General features: G+C 44.7%; 1 protein-coding gene across 6 annotated transcripts; it reads right to left on the bottom strand.

Annotated features, from left to right (window-relative positions):
• Window positions 1–28: 28 nt before the first annotated feature.
• cc2d2a (coiled-coil and C2 domain containing 2A) lies at window positions 29–24,823 on the bottom strand. 6 transcript variants are annotated; one of them, XM_027028898.2, is made up of 39 exons: window positions 24,757–24,823; window positions 24,294–24,393; window positions 24,015–24,090; window positions 22,770–22,826; window positions 22,002–22,079; window positions 21,601–21,739; window positions 21,356–21,450; window positions 20,775–20,876; window positions 20,375–20,464; window positions 18,506–18,709; window positions 18,095–18,254; window positions 17,841–17,977; window positions 17,137–17,268; window positions 15,908–16,117; window positions 15,651–15,757; window positions 15,272–15,412; window positions 14,802–14,958; window positions 14,351–14,595; window positions 13,817–13,994; window positions 13,540–13,693; window positions 13,184–13,331; window positions 12,500–12,638; window positions 11,982–12,185; window positions 11,600–11,692; window positions 9,908–9,999; window positions 8,572–8,739; window positions 8,230–8,335; window positions 8,003–8,112; window positions 7,626–7,722; window positions 7,137–7,235; window positions 6,725–6,901; window positions 5,648–5,851; window positions 2,754–2,843; window positions 2,545–2,658; window positions 1,575–1,709; window positions 1,299–1,421; window positions 1,069–1,127; window positions 721–898; window positions 29–516 (listed from the first exon to the last, which is right to left on the bottom strand). In XM_027028898.2, exons 2-39 carry the CDS (start codon window positions 24,305–24,307, stop codon window positions 328–330), a joined length of 5,001 nt encoding a protein of 1,666 aa, XP_026884699.2. In that variant the 5' UTR covers window positions 24,308–24,393; window positions 24,757–24,823; the 3' UTR covers window positions 29–327. The 6 variants fall into 6 exon arrangements, with proteins under 6 accessions (XP_026884699.2, XP_035377249.1, XP_026884702.2 ...); XM_035521356.1 differs by lacking the exon at window positions 24,757–24,823 and adding an exon at window positions 24,704–24,744; XM_027028901.2 differs by lacking the exon at window positions 24,757–24,823 and adding an exon at window positions 24,662–24,706.
• Window positions 24,824–25,118: the final 295 nt, after the last annotated feature.

Genomic DNA, 25,118 nt, shown 5'->3' with positions numbered 1-25,118 from the left:
TTGACACAAAAGAACACATGAATTCCAGTTGCGCTTACATGTTATCTTATAGTTTAATTGCAAAGCAGACATAATCCAAATTACTCCAATACATATTCTGTATTTTTACTTTAGAAATTTTTTTTTAGAAAAAAAACATTTGCATATTAAGTTAATTGGAAACTATAAACTAACTGAATAAACAGGATTGCCTGCAACTATAATTGTAAACATGCAAGCAGCTCTTCAATTTTCAATGTACAATTAAAAAAAAAAAAAAAAGTCAGTCTAATAAAATATTTGAAAAGCCAATTGGAAATGCTTCCCAACTGCTCCATGTTAGGAATGCTAGCGTGTGCGGATCAGTGAAGCGATGTAGACCCAGACAGAGAGCACATTACTGGGGTAAGGGTGCACATACACAGCCAGTGCAAACTCCACGCTGGGGGCCTCCACGTTATGGACCCCTGTGCTGTAAACGGCTTCGATGATTGGTCGAATCTCTGAGAAAGGAAGGTGCAAGGGGAACCCCGAAATCTGATGTGGAAATGATCAGACATAAGAGTAAATATTTTCATACCCACCCAAAATAGTTTAAGGTTTTAAGATGAAAACAAAAGCTCTTTCTAAGTCATTACTCTTATCTTCATATAATTTAAGATCATATAGAGGGTGTTACCATATAATGAACAAAGGAAGGGCTTGATTGGATAGAACAAGACAGCCAATCAAAACACTCACCCTGTAATCTCCCAGGAGACTCTGTAGCTCAACGCGATGTTCCTCAGACACCTCGCGACCTCCGCTCAACTCCATCTTGGGCAGGAAGTGGCGTAATGTGGAAGTGCAATAACGGTTCCAGCGAGTCGGGTGTCGGGGGCGCCAATCCATGATCTTCTCCCTCAGGATCTTCTCTATCCTACAGAGCAGGATGCTGAAAAGGATTACTTACCACTACCAAGTCCTCCACTGCACTAGCAGATATTGGAGCTCACCACCCATCGCTGTAAATTCCTTCGAGCTTTACTTGTAGCACGGAAGCAAAAGACAAAAGACAGACTGAAGACCAAAGAGTCTTCAGACACTCGCCTGTCCTGGAGCTCAGCGGCAGCAGTCTGGTCTGTCCGTCTGTACACTAGGTACTCCGGCTTCAAAAACACACACAGGCACTCAAAAAGCTTTACTAACCCCCACATTTGATGAGTGACATTTGATCATTTTCATCCAGTTATTTGTTCTATCCTCAGTGTTTTAAAGTGTATATATTAATTTAAATAAAACAGCAACATTAAAAACCGAAAATTGTTATGGCCACTCACCTGTACACTGGAGAGGCCGGGGTCAGGGAATGTTCTGGAAAAAAATGGCTTCCAACACTTCGGTTTAGTGACATCAAAACTCATCCTCATCGGAGCAGCGTATACCTGAATGTTACACCATACCTGCAAGAAAACAAAATCCCAAAATCAATTCCTCTAAAGCTAGATTTTAAAAAGTTAGTAAAAACAAGCAAAAAAACTGCGAGTTTGAGGTTGAGGTTGACTAAGTTAAGCTTGTGTGTTCTCGTTGTTGTGAAAAACTGTGTGCTTACTCACATTGTCTGTGTTGATGAGGCAGCCCACAGCCTGTAGGGGGCAGAATGTGTCGTACTGGCCATAGTACTGTCCGGTGCTGGGGTTCCAGATCAGGTACCGGCTATGTTCTTGGGTCAGAACATATGCAGTGGGGCCCTACAACAAGCCACATCCAGACAGTAAACTATATTTATACTGATACTGACAAGAAATTGTTCATATCTGACTATATAAATTGCTTCATGAAATAATGTAAATAAATATATACTAATATAAATTCCAGTCTTATTATTGGTACTAGAGCAACTGACATTTACAGCATTACAGCATTTAACAGATGCTCTGGTGCGGGGCAGTTTACAGATGTGTTTTGTTGATGATTATTGGAATTTCCCACAATGCAACTCCGTTTTCTCTAAACAGTCCATCCTTTAATCAGTAGTGCTACAATTTTATTTGCCCTCATGTTATGCTGTCATATGCTGTTTATATTTTTAGATAGGTAAAAGGTTATGCCAAATATGGTTTGAACTGGTGATACACAACTTTCTCATTTTTGATGTTGTATATTCTATCAAGTCTGAACATATTGTGCTTAGTCATTTACAAATTTCTGCTTACTCAACTGCTTTGCCATCTATATATACTCATGTTTCTCTGAATAAAGCATGCGTGTTTCTCAGCATATGACTCTGTGTCATTCGTTATTAGAAACGCACCCCAGGGCCCTGAGGAGGATCAACCAGACCCACGTGAGGGACAGGGTTAATGCAAATAGGGAAATTTTCCTTACAGCGATGATGGAAAAAAATGGACTGCAGTTCTTTTTAGCGCATGTTTAGAAGAAAAACTCATCCCCATTACTGTTCATTCCATTACATGCAGTCTGAGGAAGGGTGGGTCCTCTGATAAGCCACGCACCTCAGGGAGGGCGGGTCGTATGATGCGCCAGGCACCTCAGGGAGGGTGGGTCCTCTGATAAGACACTCACCTCAGGGAGGGCGGATCCTATGATAATCCATGCCTTTTTGCCCATGGCCAAGAAATAGTTGCAGAGCAGAACGGCGTGCTCCTCCTCGTCCCCGGCTAACAGCGTCAGGAATTGCTACAAAAATGATATAAAATTAACTGGTAAACTTGCCATATTTCACCAGGATGAACAATGAACTTGGAAAAACGGAGTTACCGAAAACCGCTCACATCGCAAGTGCTCCACAGGTCGCAGACGCTGGCGAAAGACACGCTGTCAGGCAGAAAAGGGATAAAGGACACGTACCGAGCCACCAGCTCCTGTGAAGGGGTGAGAGGTTGGTGGAGGTTGGTGGAGACAGGGAAGGAAGTGTCTACATCACCCGCACTGTCCAGCTAGCCAAGTTGGTATAGGATGCCGGTCAACAGATGAGGCCTCCTAACCTGGTGCTCAGTTTCTGGTGCAGTTCTCAAAAAAAAAAAAAAAACCCATTCAGTTCTCTACCCTACGAGTTCCATACTTGCTCGCTCAAACAGGCCCTGTGCTAACGGTCAAATTCCCGCCACTTGCATTCTTAGACGTTTAAGTCCAGATCATTTGTTTCATGGAAGCATTTTTGACTTAAGTACTTTGAACCTCAATTTCGGCTTGAAATGCCGTGCTTCAGGTCTCATGAAAGACAAGCATCAAGAAAGCATCGAGACAGCATCGAGACTGTTCTCTGTCCTGCCCCCCGGATGGTGTAACAAACTTCAGCTGGCTGGTCAGACAGCAGAGTCCCTTGCAGTCTTCAAACGCAGACTGAAGACTATTTGTGGAATATTTAACTAACCACTGATCCTGCACCTGTGTCGAGTAACTGAAACTCTAGTACTTATTATAGGCTAGGGGTAGGGCAGTGGTAGCTCAGCAGTTAAGGTACTTGACTTGTAGCCCAAAGGTTGCTGGTTCAAGCCCCACTGCTACAAAGTTGCCACTGTTGGGCCCCTGAGCAAGACCCATAACCCTCAATTGCTCAAGTTGTACTCAGTCATAATTCTAAGTTGCTTTGGATAAAAGTGTCAGTTAAATGTAAAAATGCTATTGTTTATTGCACTTACCACTGTCTGGGATAATGGTTATGTGCAAAATAATAGCAATCACTAATGTATTTAATCACTGATTTTGACAGAAAAGATAATACAACATGGGGAAAAAATTCATGACGAGGTGTAGCCAAGTAATGGCCAACCAACAGAATCAACAGTCATGACATGCACGCTGCTAATTGGGTGTAATAGTCTCATTTAATGAAAGGGGTGTGTTCAAATTAATAGTAGTGTGGAGTTCAATTAGTGAGGTCATTTATTCTATGAAGAAACAGGTGTCAGTTATGGCCCTTATTTAAAGAAGGAGAGCAGCAAATGTTGTACCTGCTGGTTTTAGCCCTTGCTCAGTGAGTAAAATGGGTCGCTCCAGACATTGTACCAAAGCAGAAAGAACATTGATCAAGAAGTTGATTGGAGAGGGGAAAACATATAAAGAAGTGCAGAAAATAATTGGATGCTCAGCTAAAATGATCTCAAATGCTTTAAAATGGCAAACAAATCCCGAAACACGTGGTAGGAAAAGCAACACTACCATCCAGGTAGTTCATAGAATAACAAGAATAGCAAAGAAGCATCCAATGATCAGCTCCAGGGAAATCAAAGAAGATCTTCAGTTACCTGTGACTACTGCAACAATCAGAACACGCCTACATGTGTTCTGTACAAGTACAATTGCTGAAAAAAAAGGTTACAGGTGTTGAAAAGGTTACAGTTTGCCAAAGAACACATTAACTGGCCTAAAGAGAAGTGGTGCAACATTTTATGGACAGATAAGAGCAAGATTGTTCTTATTGGGTCTAAAGGCCACAGACAGTTTGTGAGACTACCCATAAACACTGAATTCAAGCCACAGTACACTGTGAAGACTGTAAAACATGGAGGTGCAAGCATAATGGTTTGGGAATGTTTCTCATACTTTGGAGTCAGACCCATTTATCACATACCAGGCACCATGGACCAGTTTGAATATATCAAAATACTGGAAGAGGTCATGTTGCCTTATGCTGAAGAAGAAATGCCCTTGAAATGGGTGTTTCAGCACGACAACGAGCCCATACACACCAGCAAGCGGGCAACATCCTGATTCCAGACCAACAAGACTGATGTTATGAAGTGGCCAGCCCAATCCCCAGACCTCAATCCGATTGAGAATTTGTGGAGTGACATCAAAAATGCTGTTTTTGATGCAAAACCCAAGAATGCAGAAGAACTGTGGAATGTAGTCCAGTCATCTTGGGCTGAAATATCTGTTCGCAGGTGTCAGATGTTAGTTGACTCCATGCCATACAGATGTAAAGCAGTTATCAGAAATAAAGGTTATACAACTAAATGTTAGTTCAGTGATCAACAGAAAAGCTAAATCTGTAAGCAACTTTCAGTTTATACTGTAAATATTCGAGTTTGTAAATGAAAATGAAGACGCTGCTATTTTTTGAACAGCCCGTTATTCTTTTTTCGTAATTTTCAGTTGAAAAATTTATATTTCGTTCATGTTTTCATTTGGAATTGAATGTGCAGTGCTCATGGAAATAAAAGCTATTATGAGGACTGAGCTTTTTTTCAGTTGTTTTAAACACACTGCTGTTATTTTGCACATAACTGTATATGTGCTTTGTGCTTCTAGGCATCAGCATTGATCCCTGCATTGAAACAGCATTCAGTGGTATCTTGAACTGTAACCTGGTGTACTGGCTAGGATGCATTCTATGAGTAAATGACAAAGCACTTTTCTTAGTCGCTCTGGATAAGGCCGTCTGCCAAATGCCGTAAATGACCTGGGACGCAACATATGCTGCTCCAGAGAGACATGAATTACTTTGCCATGCTACATTTGGCGGGGCTGTTGGAAGTACCCGCTTTCTGACATCGGTATGTGTATGTGAGAGTAACCACCTCATAGTTACAGTGAAGTCTGTGAGTGTTCGTGGAAATATCCAGAAATAGCAACACTGCGGTGTGCTCCCATCATGGCCATGTTACACTAACCACAACAGCAGCAGAGTAAGGATGGGTTCTTGTGTCCAAGCGGAACTGACCATAGTCTCCTGTGGGCTGTTGGGGAAGGCATCCAGCAGCTCTTGTGGAGGGGTCAGGGGTCGTATGAAGCGCGTGACGAACACGGTTTTGCCATTCATGTCCACGACAGTGGTGACACAGCGCCGGTCAGGGAAACGCCTGTGTGCATCCTTCTCGTACAGCTCGCACGCCAGCAGCAATCGCTCCGTCTCCTGAGTGTCGAACTTCTCAGTGCCAGGGGGAAGATCAGATAGAGGTCAGAGGTCATTTGTGTTCTTGACCCTACGCCTACATAAGTTGTATAAATATTGGATTCCTCACATTTACCGCAGTTACAGCAAACTACCAATAAAGGAGAAGTCATTCATCTGAGAGAATAAGCCTATACAATGTATATATAATGGTGAAATTGTGGTGAACTTTATCATTCACCATATTTTTAAAAGCCCTGTGTAGCGTCACCATCATTTTAATATTCCATCAAGCCTTTTATCTTTTATTGCTTACGGAATTTGGTGCCTTCCTCTGTCACATGGGCCATAAAGCACTTATTCAAATTTTAGCTTGCTTTTCAAATTCTAAGAGTAGATATATTGTTCCACACAGTCTAAAAGGTAAAGAATAACATATTTTAACTCATTTTTTTGTAATGTTCATGACTTTGAACATTTGAAGAGCTTAACCAAAAACCTAAAGATCCAGGCCACAAGAGAAGTGACCAGACATAGCTTTGTTACTATGGGGGAGAGACAAAGTGATTGTGGTCTTGTCCAGCGACTGACACTATTTTGTGCTTACTAGGAACAAACGCTCCGTAGAATTTACATTTATAGTCACGTCCTTCAGCTGTTAAAACGGAAGTAGTGAAATTACACGCACGCACGCGCACGCACACACACGCACACACACACACACACACACACATGCCCACTTCCTCCCTCAAATGTGTGTTAACGTTTAAACAGAGAGAAAAGAAATCAAAGAAGAGAAAAGAACAGGAAGATTTGCAAGAATCGGGGGGGGGGGGGGGGGGGGGGGGGGGGGTGAACAAGTGACACACTGAATGTTTGTTGTTTTGGTTTGTTATTTTGTTTCACCTTTTCCCTGATGGGGTCTCCGGGTACGAGCTGAGGGTCGATGGTGACGAAGAGCGTGAGGAAGGTGCCCTCACTCGGGCTCCGAACGGCATCGTACCCGCCCTCACTGCCCAGGATCCGCTCCTTGCTGTAGCCTAGCAACACTGGCGGCGTGGCTACCTTGAACGTCCCGTCAATCTGCCAGTCGACCCGAAAGATTCGCGTTGATCTCCCAAACCAGTGTGAGCGTTTAAACTTGACTTAAAGAATGATCATTTTTCTCTAGACTGTGGTTAGGTGCGAGACCGAAAAAGTTCATCTTGGTAGTGGAAACATTTAATCTCGGGAAACACGTTTGAGAAATCATTGGTCAGCAATGAAGCCCCATCTTATTCAGATTACATGAACGGCACGGTCAGACCACACAATGTACCCGTGACTGCAGGTAGATTGTGCTGAATGGAATCTTAATGGATCCTAGCCAGTGTCTCTCGATGCGAGTATGAACACTGGCTCCCCGTTCTCTCTCATCCTGAAAAAGAAACCGAGAGCACATTTGAGACACACATGATCCAGCTCTTTAGAAGAAGTGAAATGTACCACCTTCGGCAAATTGGCTGATGTTCACAGACTGTATGTATTCCACGTATGTTTTAGAATGACACTCAGGCTTGAAATACATTGCAGTAACAACGTTGAATCACCTTCGCAAACTGGTTTTAGTGAAGACTGACATTTAACGATGTTCGGGGAAACTAGCCCATAATGGCCATACACCTGCAGGTGCAATCTTAGGAGCAATTAAGTAGTTATTAAAAGTAGTTTATTATTGAGGTTTAATCCTAACAAGCAGCCAGAGTATCTTAGACAGCACAGGTGCCCCTTGCAGGTGTGGTTAATGATTCTCTTGCATGTGACGCACCTCCACCACCTCATAGAGGATCTCATCAAAAATGTTGATGAAAACTTCGTCACGAACAGCCTGCAGACTGGATGTGCTGTAGTCTCCACTGGGTGCACTGTGTGGAAGAGGGTGGGGGGAATCAGGTTGAGCACAGAAACTGACAGAATCTCAGAAAATCTTCTCATTTCCTACCATACCCGGCAATCACTCACAGCTGCTTCTCATGAAATAGCGCAAGGCAGTTATTTATTTTGAAACTGAAATTCTAAGATTCCGCAATTGGGTCAAACTTTCTGAACCCTGCAACTGACTTCCAGTTCCCCCACTACCAGCAACCACATGCCGTTGCTTCTGGAGGCATTTTATGCAGCAGTTACGAGAGGTAATGAAGCCACCTGAACGGCAGGATTAGCTCTTCATTCCAGCAGGGGTTTGGTCCCTCCGCTGTGGAGGTCCGCAGCACTGTACGCTGAAAAGACACCTCCACGAAGGGCTGAATCACGGGCTAACAGACACGCACGCACACATGCACGCACACACACACACACTTTGTTGAACATTGTGAAGGTCGTAGATACACTCTGAAGGCAAGGCGGTGTGGGTACAGTAAGGAGGATGTTACCTGTCCCAGGGGCCACTCACTGCCCTGCAGCGCTGTCTGGGAGGAATGAGCTGATGTAAAGGGGTCGCCATAGGAGCGGGAACCCTTACGTGCCCCCACTGGTTTGCTGAAAACACACGCGCGCACGCACACACACAGGAGAGTATCCTTACATCCCACTGGGGTAGAAACAGAGACCTTCTGGATCAGTTGGTCTATATGTATGTGTAACATCTGTCTAAAAACAAATGGCCAAACACCACAGCAAGTTAGGTCACATGTTAAACCACGTGTTACGAATGACGCCGTCATACTGACACATGAGACCTCATCACTGGGCCGGCTAGCGAGGCTCCGCCCTACCTGGCATTAGGTCTGCGGACAGGGATGTCGTAGCCTCTGATGATGTTGAGCAGGAGTCTGATGTCTCCGTCTGAGAGGTTCTGTGCTGTCACTTTCTTCCTCTCCTTCCTCTGTGGCTTCAGGGGGCGCTTGGGCTCAGCCAGCTTAAACAGGTTCAGGCCCAGAATCCTGAGCATCAGACCAGAGCAGACGATCACCACACGTGCCGGTGCACAGCTGGACCTTGCGGCCTAGGTGCAGCTTTACATAGCAAATGAACCCTCCCCTTCAAAGAAGCGCTTCAACCAATTACACCGGATGCACCGTGTCTAACGAAGGCGTGGACAAGGGACCTATGCGCAAAACCTAATCTGCATAATTCTAATTACTAAACTTTAACCTAGCGTTAATTTGTCATTAGCCGCAATTTTGGATGAAGCGTTCCTTTAAAGTACTGATGGGATTGGCTGCAACAAGACTACTGGCTACCAAGACTACTGAGCTGACTGATCAGAGAGCTTTAACCTGAGAGCAACCAAAACGGATGTACCAGGAGCACTAGTCCTGGACAACGGGTTTTAATACCATTTCAGTTTAAAAAGGTTTAAAAAAACGTGCCTTAAAAAGTTTCAGCAAGCCACTTCAGACTCACCCTAGAGCGCGATATCATTGTACAGTCTAAATCAAATGGACCTTCCCCCTTCCACCACACATATGCATTGCATTCATAATGCTGGTCTGTAGATCAAGCCACTCAGCTCAGTTCAGTGAAACTGGGGCCATTTTCTACAGCTCATGTCCCACACACACACACACACACACACACACACACATGGCTGAACGCCAATACAGAGAAACTGGACTCGTCTAAAACTACGCACTGACCAGTACAGCACTGCAGAGAAAGAGCATGTTTACTTACGAAGGAGGAAAATTATGGGACACAATAAGTGCATTATGGGAAGGGGGTTAAAGAGGAGAAGTAGAGAGAGAGAGCGAGAGAGAGAGCGAGAGAGAGAGAGGCCTGCACACGTACCCTTGGCCTGCTGGTCTACGTACACAACGCAAAAAGAGCAAACGGAAGATAAAAGAAGAGAATAAATCAAATAAATAAAATCTGAACAGACAAAAAACTGCTTTCTTTTCAATGTGCAGAACAGTTTCACTGCGCGTTATACTGTGTATGACTATGTATGTGACGAATAAACGGAACTTGAACTTGAACTTGAACAGTAGCATGAACTTAGATAAAAGCCCCCACCCCTTCAAACATTTTATAAGTAATCATTACTTTCAGTCAAAGGATACTCTCATGAGCAAATTGCAGATCAAAAACTGCAAGAGAGGAACCGCTTACCCAATGCTAGGGATCTCTTCTTCTATGACCAGATCGGACAGGATGAAATGATGCTTTGTGATGAGGAAGCGATTAACGACTGACTTACGCACCTAAAAGGTAAAGTGAGAGGGTGAGTTAAAAAATGGGAGTCAGATAGGGTCACTTCTAGCCTAAGACACACTAAAATCGATATGTACATGGGTATGCGTGCCGGGACATATTGCATCATTTTCTGGGCTGCTTCAGGACCCCGGCCTGCTCTAAAAGGTGAACCGTGACTGCGGATGAACCCGTGCTCAGTTCATAGGAACTCAATCAAGACACTGGGCAAAATGCAAAGCCAAAACAGGGCCATGAAGACATGCCAGGTACTGTGGAAGTGACCCATAAGTCCAAACGTGACTCCAGAGAAGTGTGGATAAACCGCACGTTGCATGAGAGTCGGTATTCAAGCCGAATAAATGAAACCGATCATAGCGATTGTGTTTAAATGTTGAAGACCTTTGACCTTTAGTTGTATTCTGGGTTGGGGTAAATCAGAGGTTCTCAGCTCCATTCCTGGGAAACAAGGCCCATGCATTTACATTTACAACATTTAGCAGACACTTGTCCAGTCCTCAGTTGTTCCCATGGAAACAATCCTTACACTAGCGTAAAAGGCCTGAGTCCAAGTATACCAGTAACCTAGAACCATGTGAGAGAGAATACACAGAAGTAAAATCCATGCAATTATTTATTTATTTATTTTTAAATCTAGAGAAGTAAGTGAAAGATTGGCGATCATTCAAGTGCTTCTTGCAGCAACGTGTCTTTAGTCTACGTTTGTAGACAGCGAGAGACTACGGACAGATAGCGGAAGTACATTCCATCATCTGGGTGCTAGTATAGGAAAGAGTCCTGAAGCATGCCTTCTCTGTCTCAGGGTGGTTGTCTATGCTAAAGTCATGACGGGTGAGATATTGTGCAGGTTGGAGGCAGCTGTAAGTCCACTGTAAGCTTTGAAAGCAAACGTCGGGGTTTTAAAACCAATATGGTCAACTATAGGAAGAGCGAGTGGTCAAACGCAGAAGTGGTGTGATGTATGTGAACTTGGGAAGACTGATTAGGAGTCGTGAAGCTGCATTCTGGACCAGCCGATATGGTCTGGCTACACGAGCAGGGAAGCGTGCAGTAGTCCTGAGATGATGAAGGACTGGACAAGCACCTGAGTAGCATCCTTGGAAAGAAAGATCTTGTTAGGTTATTCCTGATGAGAGAAACCGGCATGTCTGGGTCATATTAGCAACATGGGCTGAGATTGTCCAGATTTCTGGCACTTTCAGATGGCGTGATGAAAGAGTTGTTAAAGGAGATGGGCCAGATCTTGGTGCGGGGAGGAATCGGTGGGAATCTGTAATAGTTCCTACCTGCATCACACCCGATAAGAGCTTTTTAGGATCCTGGAGCAGGGAATAATTGGAGGTCGTTTGGAGGTCATTGAGTCTCCATGACTGGATTTGAGCAACCTAACGTAACGCACCTGTAGTTGTGAAGTAGGCCCCCTTGTGGTTAGATAAAGAACCAGCGAGGTGACATTAAGCACATGCATATGATTCTAATTTTTTCCTTCCAGAACGAGCAATGTAAACAACAAAAACAACAATAGTCATGAGTCCTTTATAAAAAGCTCTACTGCTGGTTAAAGGCACCTCTACATAGAGGGTGACTCACCTTCTGCAAATACTTGGCAACCAGGGCACGGTGTCCATCTATATGGTCCTTGGCATCGACCCTTTCAACTTCCTTCAGCCGGCATTCATAGTCCTAATGGATGAATGTTAGGCTGAAGGCCAAGTGTATACACATGCACGCACAATGTCAAGAATCAAAAATTTTATTGCGGATGGAAGAAAACTTCATTTTTACATCGTCTGAAAAGGCCGTCTGGCCTTTACATTGTGGTAACCTTTAATCATGAGTGAATCAATAGAAATGGTCCAAAGTTTCTTGGGAAAATGATTATTTCTTCTGTAAAATTACATTTTTACAGATACGAGGCTTATAAGTGAGGATTTTGGTTACAGCAGGGCGGCGAATAAAAAGGGACTCAAACCTCAAACACTTTCTCAGAGATCTCACGCTCCAGGGCAGGGATGGCTTTAAGGTTGCGGAACTCTGCCACCTCTTGGCTCCGGAGCCGGAGCAGGCGGAAGCGGCGAGAGCGATCCAGCTCCCCGTCGGACGGGAAGTTAAACTCCTCCTGCAGCTGCTCCAGTCGGAAGTAATCGGGGACGGCCACCTCCCCTCCGCCGGACATCTGTGAAGGAGGTGTGGAGACGCAGGGACAGCCGGAGGGACCGGTAGAGGTCGAGTGAAGGAGGAGGAGAGTAAGAGGAGCAAAGACATGAGATAACGTGACAGGGAGTGAAGGATGACATTTTCAAAGTTAGACTTGCAGTGACGTGTCTCCCAACATGTGGGACTGGATGCGTTTACTCCCGGTTTGGACCGGACACAAACAGCACTGTCACAAGCCATGACCTTGTATATAAAAACAGCACTCTGAGCTTGAAGGGCACTTTTCTGATTGAGAGCAGAGTGGAGCACAGCCCATGGCGCGAGGTCACTCACTGAGAGCAGCTGCATTATGGAGGCGTTGTTGGGGTCATTGGGGTCAAGGCGAGAGTCCGCCGCCCACTTCCGCAATTTCTTCATGTCATTCAGACCTGATGCACCGATACAGGCTATAGCATCCCTCTGCCTCAGACCACTACGGACAGAGAGAGAGAAACAGAAAGAAGTCGTCTCTCAGACCAACCTTTTTATGAATTGTACTGCCTTTCCACTATATCGCAGACACCAAAAGAACCTCAGGACAACTACACCTCAGCTATGCAAATCTGTCCCGTCCAAATTCTAAATACACAACAACCATTAAAAATGGAAAGGACCTACCAAAGCATCAAAACAGGCTTCGATTCTTAATTTGTGTAAATCCCTAAAACACGAGCACTTTAAAGCAACATACCTGACTAAACAGATATTAAAACAACAACAACATTCAGACTCAGTAAACACAATCTGACCTAATCTGAGCTTTGGCACTAATCCTAATATGTAAAATTCATGCCAGGAAAGCGTTGCTGAATTCAACTGAACGACAGAGAGACATGCAAAATGTTTTTCAGACTGCAAAACACTGAAACGTTCCAGATCAATAAGGCAGAACTGCTTGGAAGTGAGAGAGCCGCCACGTTGGGCCCGCAGAGAAGAACCCATGTGGTTATCCGAAGCTCCCGGAGTGGCGTGGGTCACCTGTGCAGGCCTGCGGCGGGCTGGCTGGTAGGGGGGGCCAGGGGCACTCCGCCCTCGCCTACAGCCCACGATACGCAGCAGGACAGCTTGGCCGAGGTCAGCAGGGTGTGCCGGTCACTGCCATCCGCCGCGAACGAGAACGGCACATCTAACACAGGACAGACATCATCTACTGTGCGAGTCGCTGCAGTGTGTTACACTCACCCTAGGCTGCTAAGTAATGGATCCTCACGGTTCAGTAATTAGAGCTGTATGAACTTGCATTTACAGTACATCTCTGACAAAAGATTAATTATGCAATTTATGTTGCAGACCAAAATAAAGAAGTGTGTGTGTGTGTGTGTGTGTGTGTTTACCACTTCCGACTCCCTCATGGTTGAACATGACTCTTTGGTTGCTGCTGAACTCCAGTTCCTCAGAAGGAGCGGTGCCTGTTAACACGGAAGATTCTGGAATCGGCACGCACACCTCTGCTAACTGAGATGAGGAGGAGCCAATGCTCTCATATATCTAAGGAGGAAAACAAATGTTAAAAAGTCAACACACACACACACACACACACACACACACACACACACACACACACACACACACACACACACACACACACGAAACCAGACTGTGACACACAACCTGCAGTTTGATGCTCTCCGGCAAGTTCACTATCTTCAAGTTGAAGATTTGGCCAAAATGAACTCTGAAGTCGGTGCTCAAAGAGCGACTGTCTGTTCTAGAAACTTCTTTGTCATTGTACAAGACTTTGATGTATAGAGAACGCTTTGTCACATCTTCCCTCCGTGCTAATTCACCTCTGGAAACACAAGACATGAGTGTGGGGTTTATTTTCAGCACAGTATTTTACAGTCTATATGTAAAATAATACAAATATTACTTCTGTAAAGGCAATGCACATTTACATCTTACAAAATGTACATAAGTACAAATACTGTGCTTACTGTACTGTGCAAAGAAAACCAGTTCAACACAAAAATGAGTTTGAATGTAGATTTGAGAGTAATTTGAGTTCGGCTAATAATTCATATAATTGCTCTCTTCCGCAGTTAAGGTCTTGAAAATAGACTAACTCCATATATGTGTGTCCTCACTCGATCTCTCTCTGTGTGTGTGTGTGTGTGTGTGTGTGTGTGTGTGTGTAGCTCTATTCACCTAGGACACTGTTCGTTAGGAGTTACTGGACCGGCGGTGGTAAGCTCCGGTAGCAGAACTGGTTCCCCGGGTCTCCTGCGGATCTTGGCGGCCTTCTTGCGCACCTGCTGCTCCAGACCTGCTAAGTCTGGTTTCTCTGGAGCTTCTGGCTTCACGGGCTCCTCTCCCAGCTCTTCTTCACTTCCCTCATCTTCCTCATCCCGGGACAGCTGTTTTCTCTGCTTCTGTTTCTTCTTTAGAACCTTCTGAAGACAGCAGAACGGCCAGTGTTTACTCGATGGCCACAACTTACTTGATTGTGCCCAAAAATCTCCATCTCAGACGTAACTCTAACCTTAACCCAGACTCTTATATTAGGTTGTCCCTAGCCCTTGCTAGCTAGCTACCAGATGATCTAGTAACAGCCAGGTTCCTGCATTCCATCCTGTGATGATCGCCGGAGTCTCGATACCTCCTTCCTCCTCCAGGACTTCCATTCTTCCAGCTGTCCTCTGTAGCCACTCATCTTCGTCTCGTAGTCCTCCGTGTACTCCGCCCGCAGTTCTGCCACCTCCGCTTGGACCTCCGCCTCCTGCTCCAGCTCGTCCGACGCCTGCTCCACCTCCACCCTGAGGAGGCCAAGACCTAAGACATTAAACTGGGAAGAGGCCTCAGAACGTCCCGTATAAGGACGGTCGACTGCACGTGGACCGGATTTGGCATTGCAGAATTAGGACTGTTGGGTTGCCGGTGTCAAGGAGCGACGAACTGGCTCGTCTGTTGGGGCGTGTCAGATCAGTTTGTCATTATTGGAGAATTAGATTGTTTACTGATCATCATGGGAGGGTTATAGACTAGATCGTTGCTGTTTATTGGAGTGCACTGGCTCGGGTGGTCAGTGTTTGTTGCAGCATGTTGCATGTGGTCGATGTTGGGACGCACTTCCTGATATAGAGTTTGTAGGGCGTGTTGGTGAACCTCTGGAACTCCCGGAGAGCCTTCAGCTCTTTCCAGACTTTTATGATGCTCTTAAGCAACGTTCTGTCCTTCTCCTGCTCCGCGTCTCGTAGCCGACGTGTGTGCCTGATGAAACACATGCGGTACTCATTCTTAGCTCAGCTTCATCAGCGAACAATACGACCGGTATCAGATTTTGACATCCGAAGACGACGAAACTGGAATTGCTTGAGGTAGTAACGTTAAGCACAGTTAGCTTCATGTACAATATTAACCTCTGAAAACTTCTCAGTTTTAAATCAACACTGTTCCATTGTGGAGTAACCCACAATGTACGTCATTGTTGGAGGCTCGTATTGCTTACCTCACTTCCTGTTTGTATTCTGCTATTCTTTGCTGGGTCACATGACTGAGGCCATCTCCATTATGCAGCTCCAACATATTCCGAACAGTGTTCCTCAAACCATTCAACTGGGTTCAAACGCAAACACGCACAAACAGGCAAAGTTATGTCAAGGTTAATTCAGTACAATTTGTCACTATTTTCTGACAATGCACCGGGAGCCAAAACGGTAACCCTCCCACTCCCAGTTCTATCCTGCCAGCCGTCACTCCACTCACCTTATCGCTGAGGAGGCGGTTGAGGTCTTTGTGCTGTCGGCTGAGCTGCTGGTCGCACAGCTGGGCCAGACGCACCCCCAGAACGTGCTCCCTGCTGAACAAGGGGTGATGGGAGAAAACGAGGCCAGACACGTCCACGTCCAGCTGGTAGTCTCCCTGGGAGTCCCCGATTCCCACGGTGTAGCGGTTCATGTGCTTCGACGTCAGCGTCTGCGCAGAGATGGACAGGACACCGAGTTCAACTGAGCAGTGAAGCGCAACAGCGATGCTATGCAGACAGAGGAATAAAACATCAAATTTATATATTCTGTCGTCTGGGGGAGATACAATTATGAAAATTGTAACCAAGACAGTCCTGTTCAGGCTTAAAATTATTTGCTTAGAACTATCTGTGCACTCTGCACTATTATGGAATCTGTGCTGTACATATTCCATGCACTTTGAGTGAGTTTCTTAGAAGATTACCTAAACTTGTTAAGGGAATTGTGGAGAATTAGGACTGAGATGTCTTCCAGACACCCTCGAATGCCTTATGATGATCTGAGAGTTATAAGACTTGGAAAAAGCAGTCAGAAAATGTCCTTTATTTACAGATACAAACAAGTTCCTGAAACAAACCTTCTGCCACATGGAACCTACAGGACTTTCTTCCTTCTGAACTGGAAGTCATTCTAATCCTGCAATTATTCCGATATTTTGTTATCCAAAAAACGCAAAAACACGGGCCTAGAAGGATTTGTCCGTCTACAACAGTGCATCGCCTCCTCATCGCCTGTGCTCGTCCACGCATGCGCTCTGAACGCCGCCAAGCTCCCTGTTCCACCGATGACATCACCACCCATCTGGAGCCAATCTCAGTGCTCACACCTCTCAGTCCCATAAATATTATTACCAGCTGTCTGTCGCTTAGCAACTGGACACAGCCATGCACAGGAAAGAGCTTGGAGAGTGATGCCATTTTTATTTATTTTTTTTACAGTTTGCAAAATCATGTTTATGTAAACCTGACGAGCCTGACGAGCAGGCAATACTTTGTTAAACTGGATCAGGATGTTATGTAACGTGACTCCCCTTAAAAACGGGGATTTGTGTCTAAATGTGATTTCCCTGTAAAAATAAACGAAGCTTTTTTAGGAATACAAGAATGTCTATTTAAAAGCCCAATTTGTCAGCTTTAAAAATGAAAATCAAATTGCTACATGACTAGGGAGGGGTAAACCTCAAGATACCTTCCTGTGGACGGTCTGTAGTCCTGGGTCTAGCTCCTCCTCCAGATGGAAAAGGGGCGGTCTCGTCGAGGACTCTTTGATTGGGTCAGGCTGAGCCACCATCCTCCCGTCATCCCCAAACCACTTCTTGCCCTGGCCAGAGAGGAAAGGCCGTCACGTCTCAGTGGATGTGCCAAAGACGATGACGGACCCACAGATCAAATTTGGCAAGCATACTTTGCATTTCACGCAAAGACAAACGGACCGTTGCAGGACACCGTGATCCCAGTGCGAGCGGCGGAATCCCGGCCTCGGAGCGACTCTGCTGATGGAGTAAGGCTCTTATACGGACAGAGTGATTATGACGATGAGAGCAGAGTTTGCAAAGCAAAGACTTAAGCAGTAGTTTCTGCACACACTGCCCGTCCTAGTGAAATCACCACCAAGCAAGCAAGACTAGAGTAATGTGGCAATGTTTAACAATCTGAAGGACAAACAAACAAAAAAACAAAAAAAACCACACACACACACACACACACACACCAATACATCTGGCATTAAAAACAGAATCGGTTTCCTTTAGCCACCAAGCAGTGGGGTGCACTTCTGTAGTTGGTTTCATATGCATAAGAAAATGATACTCTCATGGTTGGGTTCCTGTTTCTCATAATGAGAGTTGTTGCCATCGATTCAAGGTCACCGAACTATATATTTATGTCAGTTACCTGATCCTGCATCAGAATGCGGTTTTCCAGAATGTTCTGATTGGACAGGGAGACCGGCGGTCTCTCCCCGACGTAAAGCCCCTCCTCCTCCAGGTAGCGTGGCTGAACATTCTCTGGTAGCTTGCTGTAAGCTGGCACTGAGGAGCACATGTGTGGGTAGATGGGACACCACGATTTCAGCACAACCAGCGAGCTGCAGCAGACCATGGCCTGCCGCTAACGGAAAATCAGGACTCGGGTGCTCGCACACTTACCTGGCCTCGTGCTTGGAGTGAAGAGAAGCTCTTCCTCTCTCTGCACACGTGTGCTGTACTCCATGCACTCTGCCCTCGTCACTTCCAGGAAGTCCCGTGCTGACTGATCGATAATGAACAGATCCTCGTCTTCCTCTCTGACCAGAGGTGCGTCTTCTTCCTGAGTTACAACCAAGGAAATCACGACAAGTTCACTAGTCTAAGCTACATACATTAGCGAAATCATATACTGAAATTAGCGCATGCCAGTAAATATATACGCATGGGTTTTGTGGTGAAGGCTTAGGTTTGCATTGTGATATACAGCTCAGACCATTACTGGTATGTGTGATTTTATTTTATGCCTGTCGGCTCTTTGTACACTGCATATGCGGATAAAAAAATGCACAGATGAACGATCGCGGAAATTACCCTGGACTGATCTCCTTCTGCATGCTCTCTTGCCGTCTCAGTCTCTTCATCTTCTCTCTCCTCCTCCTCTTCCTCCCCTTCCCCCTCTCCTCTCCTGGGTCTTCTTTTCAGTCGACCCTTGTGCTGGTCTTCTTGGGGTTCAGGGTCAAAGTTGAAGGTGAAGAAGTTGTACGCCTCCTCAGCAGAGGGCAGCCCAGTTTCTGCCTGGTTAGTCAAACAAAGAGAGACACCAACAAAAACAAACCACCATGCGTACTGAGAAAGTGCACGTTTCCTCAAAACAACAAGGCTGAGTGTTGGGGTAGCTAAAACATTTTATTATAATAATAATAATAATAATAATAATTATTATTATTATTATTATTATTATGTTTAACTGCCGTTGCTGTAGCAACACTTAAAAAACAAACATTCTAAATTCAGATACACTGCCTGACCCAAAAAAAAAAAAAGTCAACACCTGGTTTTCACTAAGTAAATAGGTCAGAGCCTCCCATTGGATAAGTACCGCATGGGTGATTATGTTTTCAGACGGCAACAAGTTATTTAACCCTAACTGATGCAGTGAGTAGCTTCTCATTTGTTAAACAACCATGTTGAAAGACACATCCTGTGGTTGTGGAAAAAATGTTAATCTGTTTCAGAAGGGTCAAATTATTGGCTTGCATCAAGCCGTGAAAACATCTAAGGAGATTGCTGGAACTACTAAAATCGGGTTAAGAACTGTCCAACGCATTATTAAAAAGTGGAAGGACTGTGGGGAAACATCATCTTTGAGGAAGGAATGTGATCGGAAAAAAATCTTGAATGATTGTGATCAGTGATCACTTCATCGTGTGGTGAAATCAAATTGTAGAAAAACAACAGTAGAACTCAGGGATATGTTTAATAGTGAAAGTAAGAGCATTTCCACATGCACAATACGAAGGGAACTCAAGGGATTGGGACTAAACAGCTGTGTAGCCTTAAGAAAACCACTTGCCAGTGAGGCTAACCGGAAAAACGGCTTCAATTTGCTAAGGAGCATAAAGATTGGACTCTGGAGCAATGGAAGAAGGTCATGTGGTCTGATGAGTCCAGATTTACCCTGTTCCTGACTGATGGGCGCATCAGGGTAAGAAGAGAGGCGGCTGAAGTGATGCACCCATCAAGCCTAGTGCCTACCGTACAAGCCTGTAGGAGCAGTTGCTGAGGTTGCTGCAGTTGGTCATGTCTAGGTTCAGCAACGTTATGCGCCCAAAGAATGAGGTCAGCTGACTAACTGAATATACTGAACGACCAGGTTATTCCATCAATGGATTTGTTTTCTTCCCTGATGACACGGGCATATTCCAAGATGACAATGCCAGGATTCATCGAGCTCAAATTGTGAAAGCGTGGTTCAGAGAGCATGAGACATCATTTTCACACATGGATTGGCCACCACAAAGTCCAGACGTGAACCCCATTGAGAATCTTTGGGATGTGCTGGAGAAGACTTTGCGCAGTAGTCCAACTCTCCCATCATCAATACAAGATCTTGGGGAAAAATTAATGCCACCCTGGACAGAAATAAATGCTGTGACATTGCAGAAGCTTGTAGAAACGATGGCACAGCAAATGTGTTCCGTAATCAAAGCTAAAGGTGGTCCAACAAAATATTAGAGAGTGTGTGACCTTTTTTTTGGCCAGGCAGTGTATTACAGTTGTAAAAATGCTGCTGCCATAATTGTTCTATTAACAATTGTTCTACTCATGTCTCCCAAATGTAGCACCGTATAATATAAGATAATGCACCTGGCTGCACTGTGCTCTTACTCTTTAACTGCCAAACACTTCCCTCTGTCTGCCACAACGTCTGAGGGCTGTTGGGGAATAGATCTGTCTTACCCTACTGTCCCTGGTGACTCGTCTGGCTGCGTCGCGGAATTTCACCTTAGTGGCGAAGGATGGATCGCCTTCAGCGAGCTCCAGATCTGTCTGCAGAAATGACAGCATCTCAGCACCATGCACAACGCTTACTGCTGAACTTAACGTGCAGATACCAAAGCTTCTACACCTCTAGCACAGTCCTACTAACCCTGAAAGATTCTGTACACATTTGTAGAAAGATTCTATAACAGTTCTCTAAACCGTTAAACCTATGCAGTGAAAAAAAAGACCAAGGTATTGTTCCAAATGCATTTCAGACATACAGTATATATCTGCACAGGACATGCAGTCAGTGCAAGTTTTTTTTTTTATGTCAGGCAGCAGACGTAAAATCAGCACAGTGCATTTTCTCACGTACCTCCCTGTCGAACCTGGTGCGCGTCTCCCCGTCCCGGAGACTCTGTAAGCGACTGGCCGACTCCAGCAAGGACTCCTGCTGTAACAGGCTCGCAGCCTTGGACTGATCAGAGGGAGTGTACACATCACACACACAGCTTGGACTGATCGGAGGGAGTGTACACATCACACACACAGCTTGGATTGATCCGAGGGAGTGTACACATCACACACACAGCTTGGACTGATCAGAGGGAGTGTACACAGTGCAGTAGTTACTATACTTTTGTTTATTCTTGCAGTATCCAATAAGAGTTACATTAAGAGCTTCTGTGAGACGTACTACAGGATTTTGACACGCAATGACACTTGTGTTGCTGTATTACTGTTCACATCCACTCAGTTTAGAACTTGTACTGCCAAATTGTGTGTGACATCGCCATTTGACCACTGTTAATGGCTTGGGCTTTATTTAACAGGGTTTGATATTTTCAAGATACAAAATACGTCTTGGGAGTTTGGCGATTTCTAACGGACTGATTGTCTGAAGCAGAACGAGCCTGGTCGCCCCTGCAGCATGTGAGGTAGTTGGGGTGAGCTCACCCTGGCCTCTCTCAGCTTGTCCCTCACACGCTGCCTCACTGAGCTCTGCGGGACACTGGAGTCGGCCCTCGACACGGCAGGGAGAGGAGGAAGATCTGGGAGAGAGAGAGAGAGAGAGAGAGAGAGACAGACACAGCGAGAGAGGTTTTCAGTGAGTACAAAAATGTTAACACAGGAGGTAACACAAAGACTAATGCAGCAACTATAGCATCATCCTAGTCTACGTTTTACCGAGGCTCTCTCACCTCTCTGTAACCGGACTGAGCGGCCTCCCTTGGCCTGCGTCTCCTCCTGCACACACTGCAGCTCCTGCACGGCCGTGACCTCCTCCTCCTCCTCCAACACTTCCTCTGGGGGGGCCTCCGCTGACATCTCTTCCAACAGCTGTAATGCCAGACGCACAGATCAAAAGTAGATGGACAGGGACAAACAAAACTATCTGTCAAACAGCCACCACATCACTGCCTCATCTGGGAAAGCCCAGGACTTTGGTGATGGCCCAGTGGTTTTGACTGACACATTGGTGCGAGGATAGCAGCTTCTTTATTATGAAGCACGTTTTAAGCAATAACCTGGTGCCTTTTCAATGTCCTGCAACCGCACAGGAACACGGACCGACGACGGGACAGTCACAGGAAATCCTCACCTTCTTTTTCCTCGTGATTCTCTTTGCCTTCAGCGAGCGTCGCAGGGTCTCACCCGGGTCCTCTCTGCCGCTCAGTTCCTGATGGAGTACAATTACCACGCACTGAGACTCAGAACACACTCGTAGCTCTTTAAACAGAGCAGCCAAGGTGGACATAGCTGACTCGGCAATAGTGCATACAGCCAGTGAAAATGCTCGATAAGGAGCTACAGAAAAATCACTGCTGTTTCTGAAGACTTGCTCGGCATCCTCAATCACAGGAGCTTGTAGTAAATAATCCCACTGCTGCATGTTAATGACGAGGGTCTTGTTGCTTATACTCTTAGTTAAAATAATAATAATAAAAAAAAAACAGCCTACCAGGACTAACGACTTCTGTTCAGTATTCTTTAGATGATCAGAAAGGCAATGCAACGATAACTACTTGATTTAAATTAAGCAGGCCCATTTGTATTAATGGTTAGGGGTAGGATTCAGTGTGCAGCCTAAAGGCTGAGCGGTTACAGAAGACGTTTTAGCAGTGCATACCAAAGAGGAAACAAAGCATGTAGCTTGTCCAACTTGGCAAACACAATATTTCAGTGAACAAGGAAGTAAGGAATAAAACATATATAAAAGAACAAAGAAAGGAGTTTCTGGAACCGTGAAACGGTACAAACCATAGACTTGACAGAGTCTGCGAGGAAAGAAACTGCATTCTAGGACACTACAGAGCAGAAGAGAAGGTTCTAGTGTGTCAGAAGGCAAGATGAGGCAAACAGAACCAACCTCAACCGCAGTGTGGTCACTGTCCTTAGGCATATCAGAGTCGGAGGGAACCAGAGCCTAGCAGGCAGGGTAAACAACACACAGACATGCCTTACCACCTTGTCCCAGTGTGTGTGTGTGTCTTAGTATGCGTGCACAACCCCCACCCCACCCCTCTGTATTCCTTTGTGTGTGTGTGTGTGTGTGTGTGTGTGTGTGTGTATGTGTGTGTGTGTGTGTGTGTGTCAGCATGCTCCCCCTGCACCTCAGTTGGACATGTTGAGTCAAGCTCTTTAAACAATTGTACTTGTTCACCTCAGGTGAGCAGAGTATGACTGGGTGCAGACTGTCTGCAGTTGGTAGTACAAACCTGCAGGCAATGGTGTAAAGTTACATGTGTATTTGTACTTTAAGTACATTTGGGTTTAGCTTTACTTTCACTCCACTATGCACGTGGGTGAAATATTTTACTTTTTACTTCCCTATATTTACTAAAAAACAAACGTTTGTTATCCAAGTAATTTGTGGACAAAGGAAACCCATCAGGTTGGTTGCCTGATTAGATTTCAGGCTGGTATTCCAAAATTACAGCAGCATCCATGAAAGCCAACAGAAATGCCCATTTTCATTTGAAAACGTTAACGTTAACGGTCACTGTCCTGCTCATTTGGTGACGCTGCTGTCTTAGCTCACTCTTACCAGTCAAGCAAACCTGCCATGCCATATCCGAATCGCAAGTTCAACTTTGGAAAGTGGAAAACCGATTCATTCACAATGCTTGGCTCCCTTTGCCTGCTTGCAGCTTTCCAGAGTTCTGATTCTGGTAGTGTGTATCTTTAGTATCTCCAATGAGAAAGGAAGGGTCTAGGTTCCCAACAGAGCTAGTTTAACCAGTGAAAAATTAAACCACACATTAGCAAAATCATTCGCTTGCTTCATAACACACCCAAAACATACATGTTCACATTATAAACTTCTTTTTAACATTTGTAAGATTTTTTTTTTTTTAAACTTTTGATTACCTGTTAGTCAGTGTTTAACTCTTTTCTAGTTTACTCAAGAAACACTTTAGTGGAGTATTAAAAAAAATAAATCCTACTTTCAGGTAAGCTTTAGAATGGACCTTCTGGACAAATTTACCAACCGATACAATTACTATACTGAATACTCGTAAATAACGAAGGTAGAAAAAGACAACAACAACAAAAAAGTCCTTTACAGGCAAAAGTTGTGATGAATTCACAGAGACCGCAGCCTGTAACACACCTGAGTGTCATCCTTCACCTTCACTAAAGATGCTTGCAGTGTTCTCCGTTTCTCCCGCAGCTTCTCCCGGAGATCACTAGCACACAGCACCGGACACACACACACACACACACGCCGGTAATCTGGCCGCAGATCTTAAACAACTGCTACTGCGCATTGGATTAACATTAGTTTCGCTAAAGAGGTTGTAAGATTTGCACATTAACTACCGAGCTTTACTTTAGTTTTGGACTACCAGCATGGTCAAATACTAAAAGCATCGCAGCTTCACATATTCACCTAGTCGTAGACATGATGGAGGCACTTTCGGTTGTACGTTTGGAGGAAGATGCGTATCTTATATGTGCTACATATAAGGTACATTAATCGTCCACGTTTTCTACAAACAGAAAATATTTCAGTGAAACGATCCATATGAATAACACAAACATTTTTTAACAGTCCCAGTTTCTTACTTTGTAATGAACCAGTGTAAAATAAACAAAACCAAACCTTTTTTTCACACGAGTAAAAGTGTTGCTTTTACACACGACAGAAATTTTAAAAAGCAATAACAGCACCGTTTTGATTGCAAACCAAGCCAATCCTTCAATAACTACAGAGAAAAGGACAAAATGTCGGGAAAACGTAGACAACGAGTCACTAACGCAGCATGCAACAAGACCACATCAAGCGTGCAAAGCGCGTACGTCCTGCCAGAAGACTGCACTTCTTCAGCCTGAACGATAAATAAAGATCTTACCATCTTCACGTTACTGTGCTGCTTGGTAACGGGAAAAAACTATCCTTCAACCGAACCCAAATAAAAAAAACACAAAAAACAACAACAAAAAAAGGAGCACATCCTACCGTGCTTGCTGGAAAAGCAGGTCATTTTATTTGCCGGGAGCCTATCAATCACCAAAACCCAGTGACGTGCATGTGACGCACTGTCCTTGGGTCGGTGGGCGAATACATGGTGACTGTGCGCTACAAGCAGGGAAGAAAGTGCTGCTTTATTCATATATATATACACACACATATAACATATTTATTACAATTTGTTTTTATATTATACATTATTAAATATAAAATTATATTTTAACTTTCTCTTTAAACATTAGC

Source organism: Electrophorus electricus, chromosome 22 (genome assembly GCF_013358815.1).
Source record: "Electrophorus electricus isolate fEleEle1 chromosome 22, fEleEle1.pri, whole genome shotgun sequence".
NCBI classification, from domain to species: Eukaryota; Metazoa; Chordata; class Actinopteri; order Gymnotiformes; family Gymnotidae; genus Electrophorus; species Electrophorus electricus.
Note: the sequence above shows the minus strand (reverse complement) of the source record. Positions and strands in the feature narration are given on the sequence as shown.

What these genes read in the sequence shown, in the direction of transcription:
- cc2d2a (XM_027028898.2), bottom strand. An exon ending in CTCAGTCCGGTTACAGAGAG is followed by an intron (nt 21,451 to 21,600) that starts GTGAGAGAGCCT and finishes TCTCTCTCCCAG; the next exon opens with ATCTTCCTCCTCTCCCTGCC. An exon ending in AGTCCTGGAGGAGGAAGGAG is followed by an intron (nt 14,596 to 14,801) that starts GTATCGAGACTC and finishes TGCTGTCTTCAG; the next exon opens with AAGGTTCTAAAGAAGAAACA.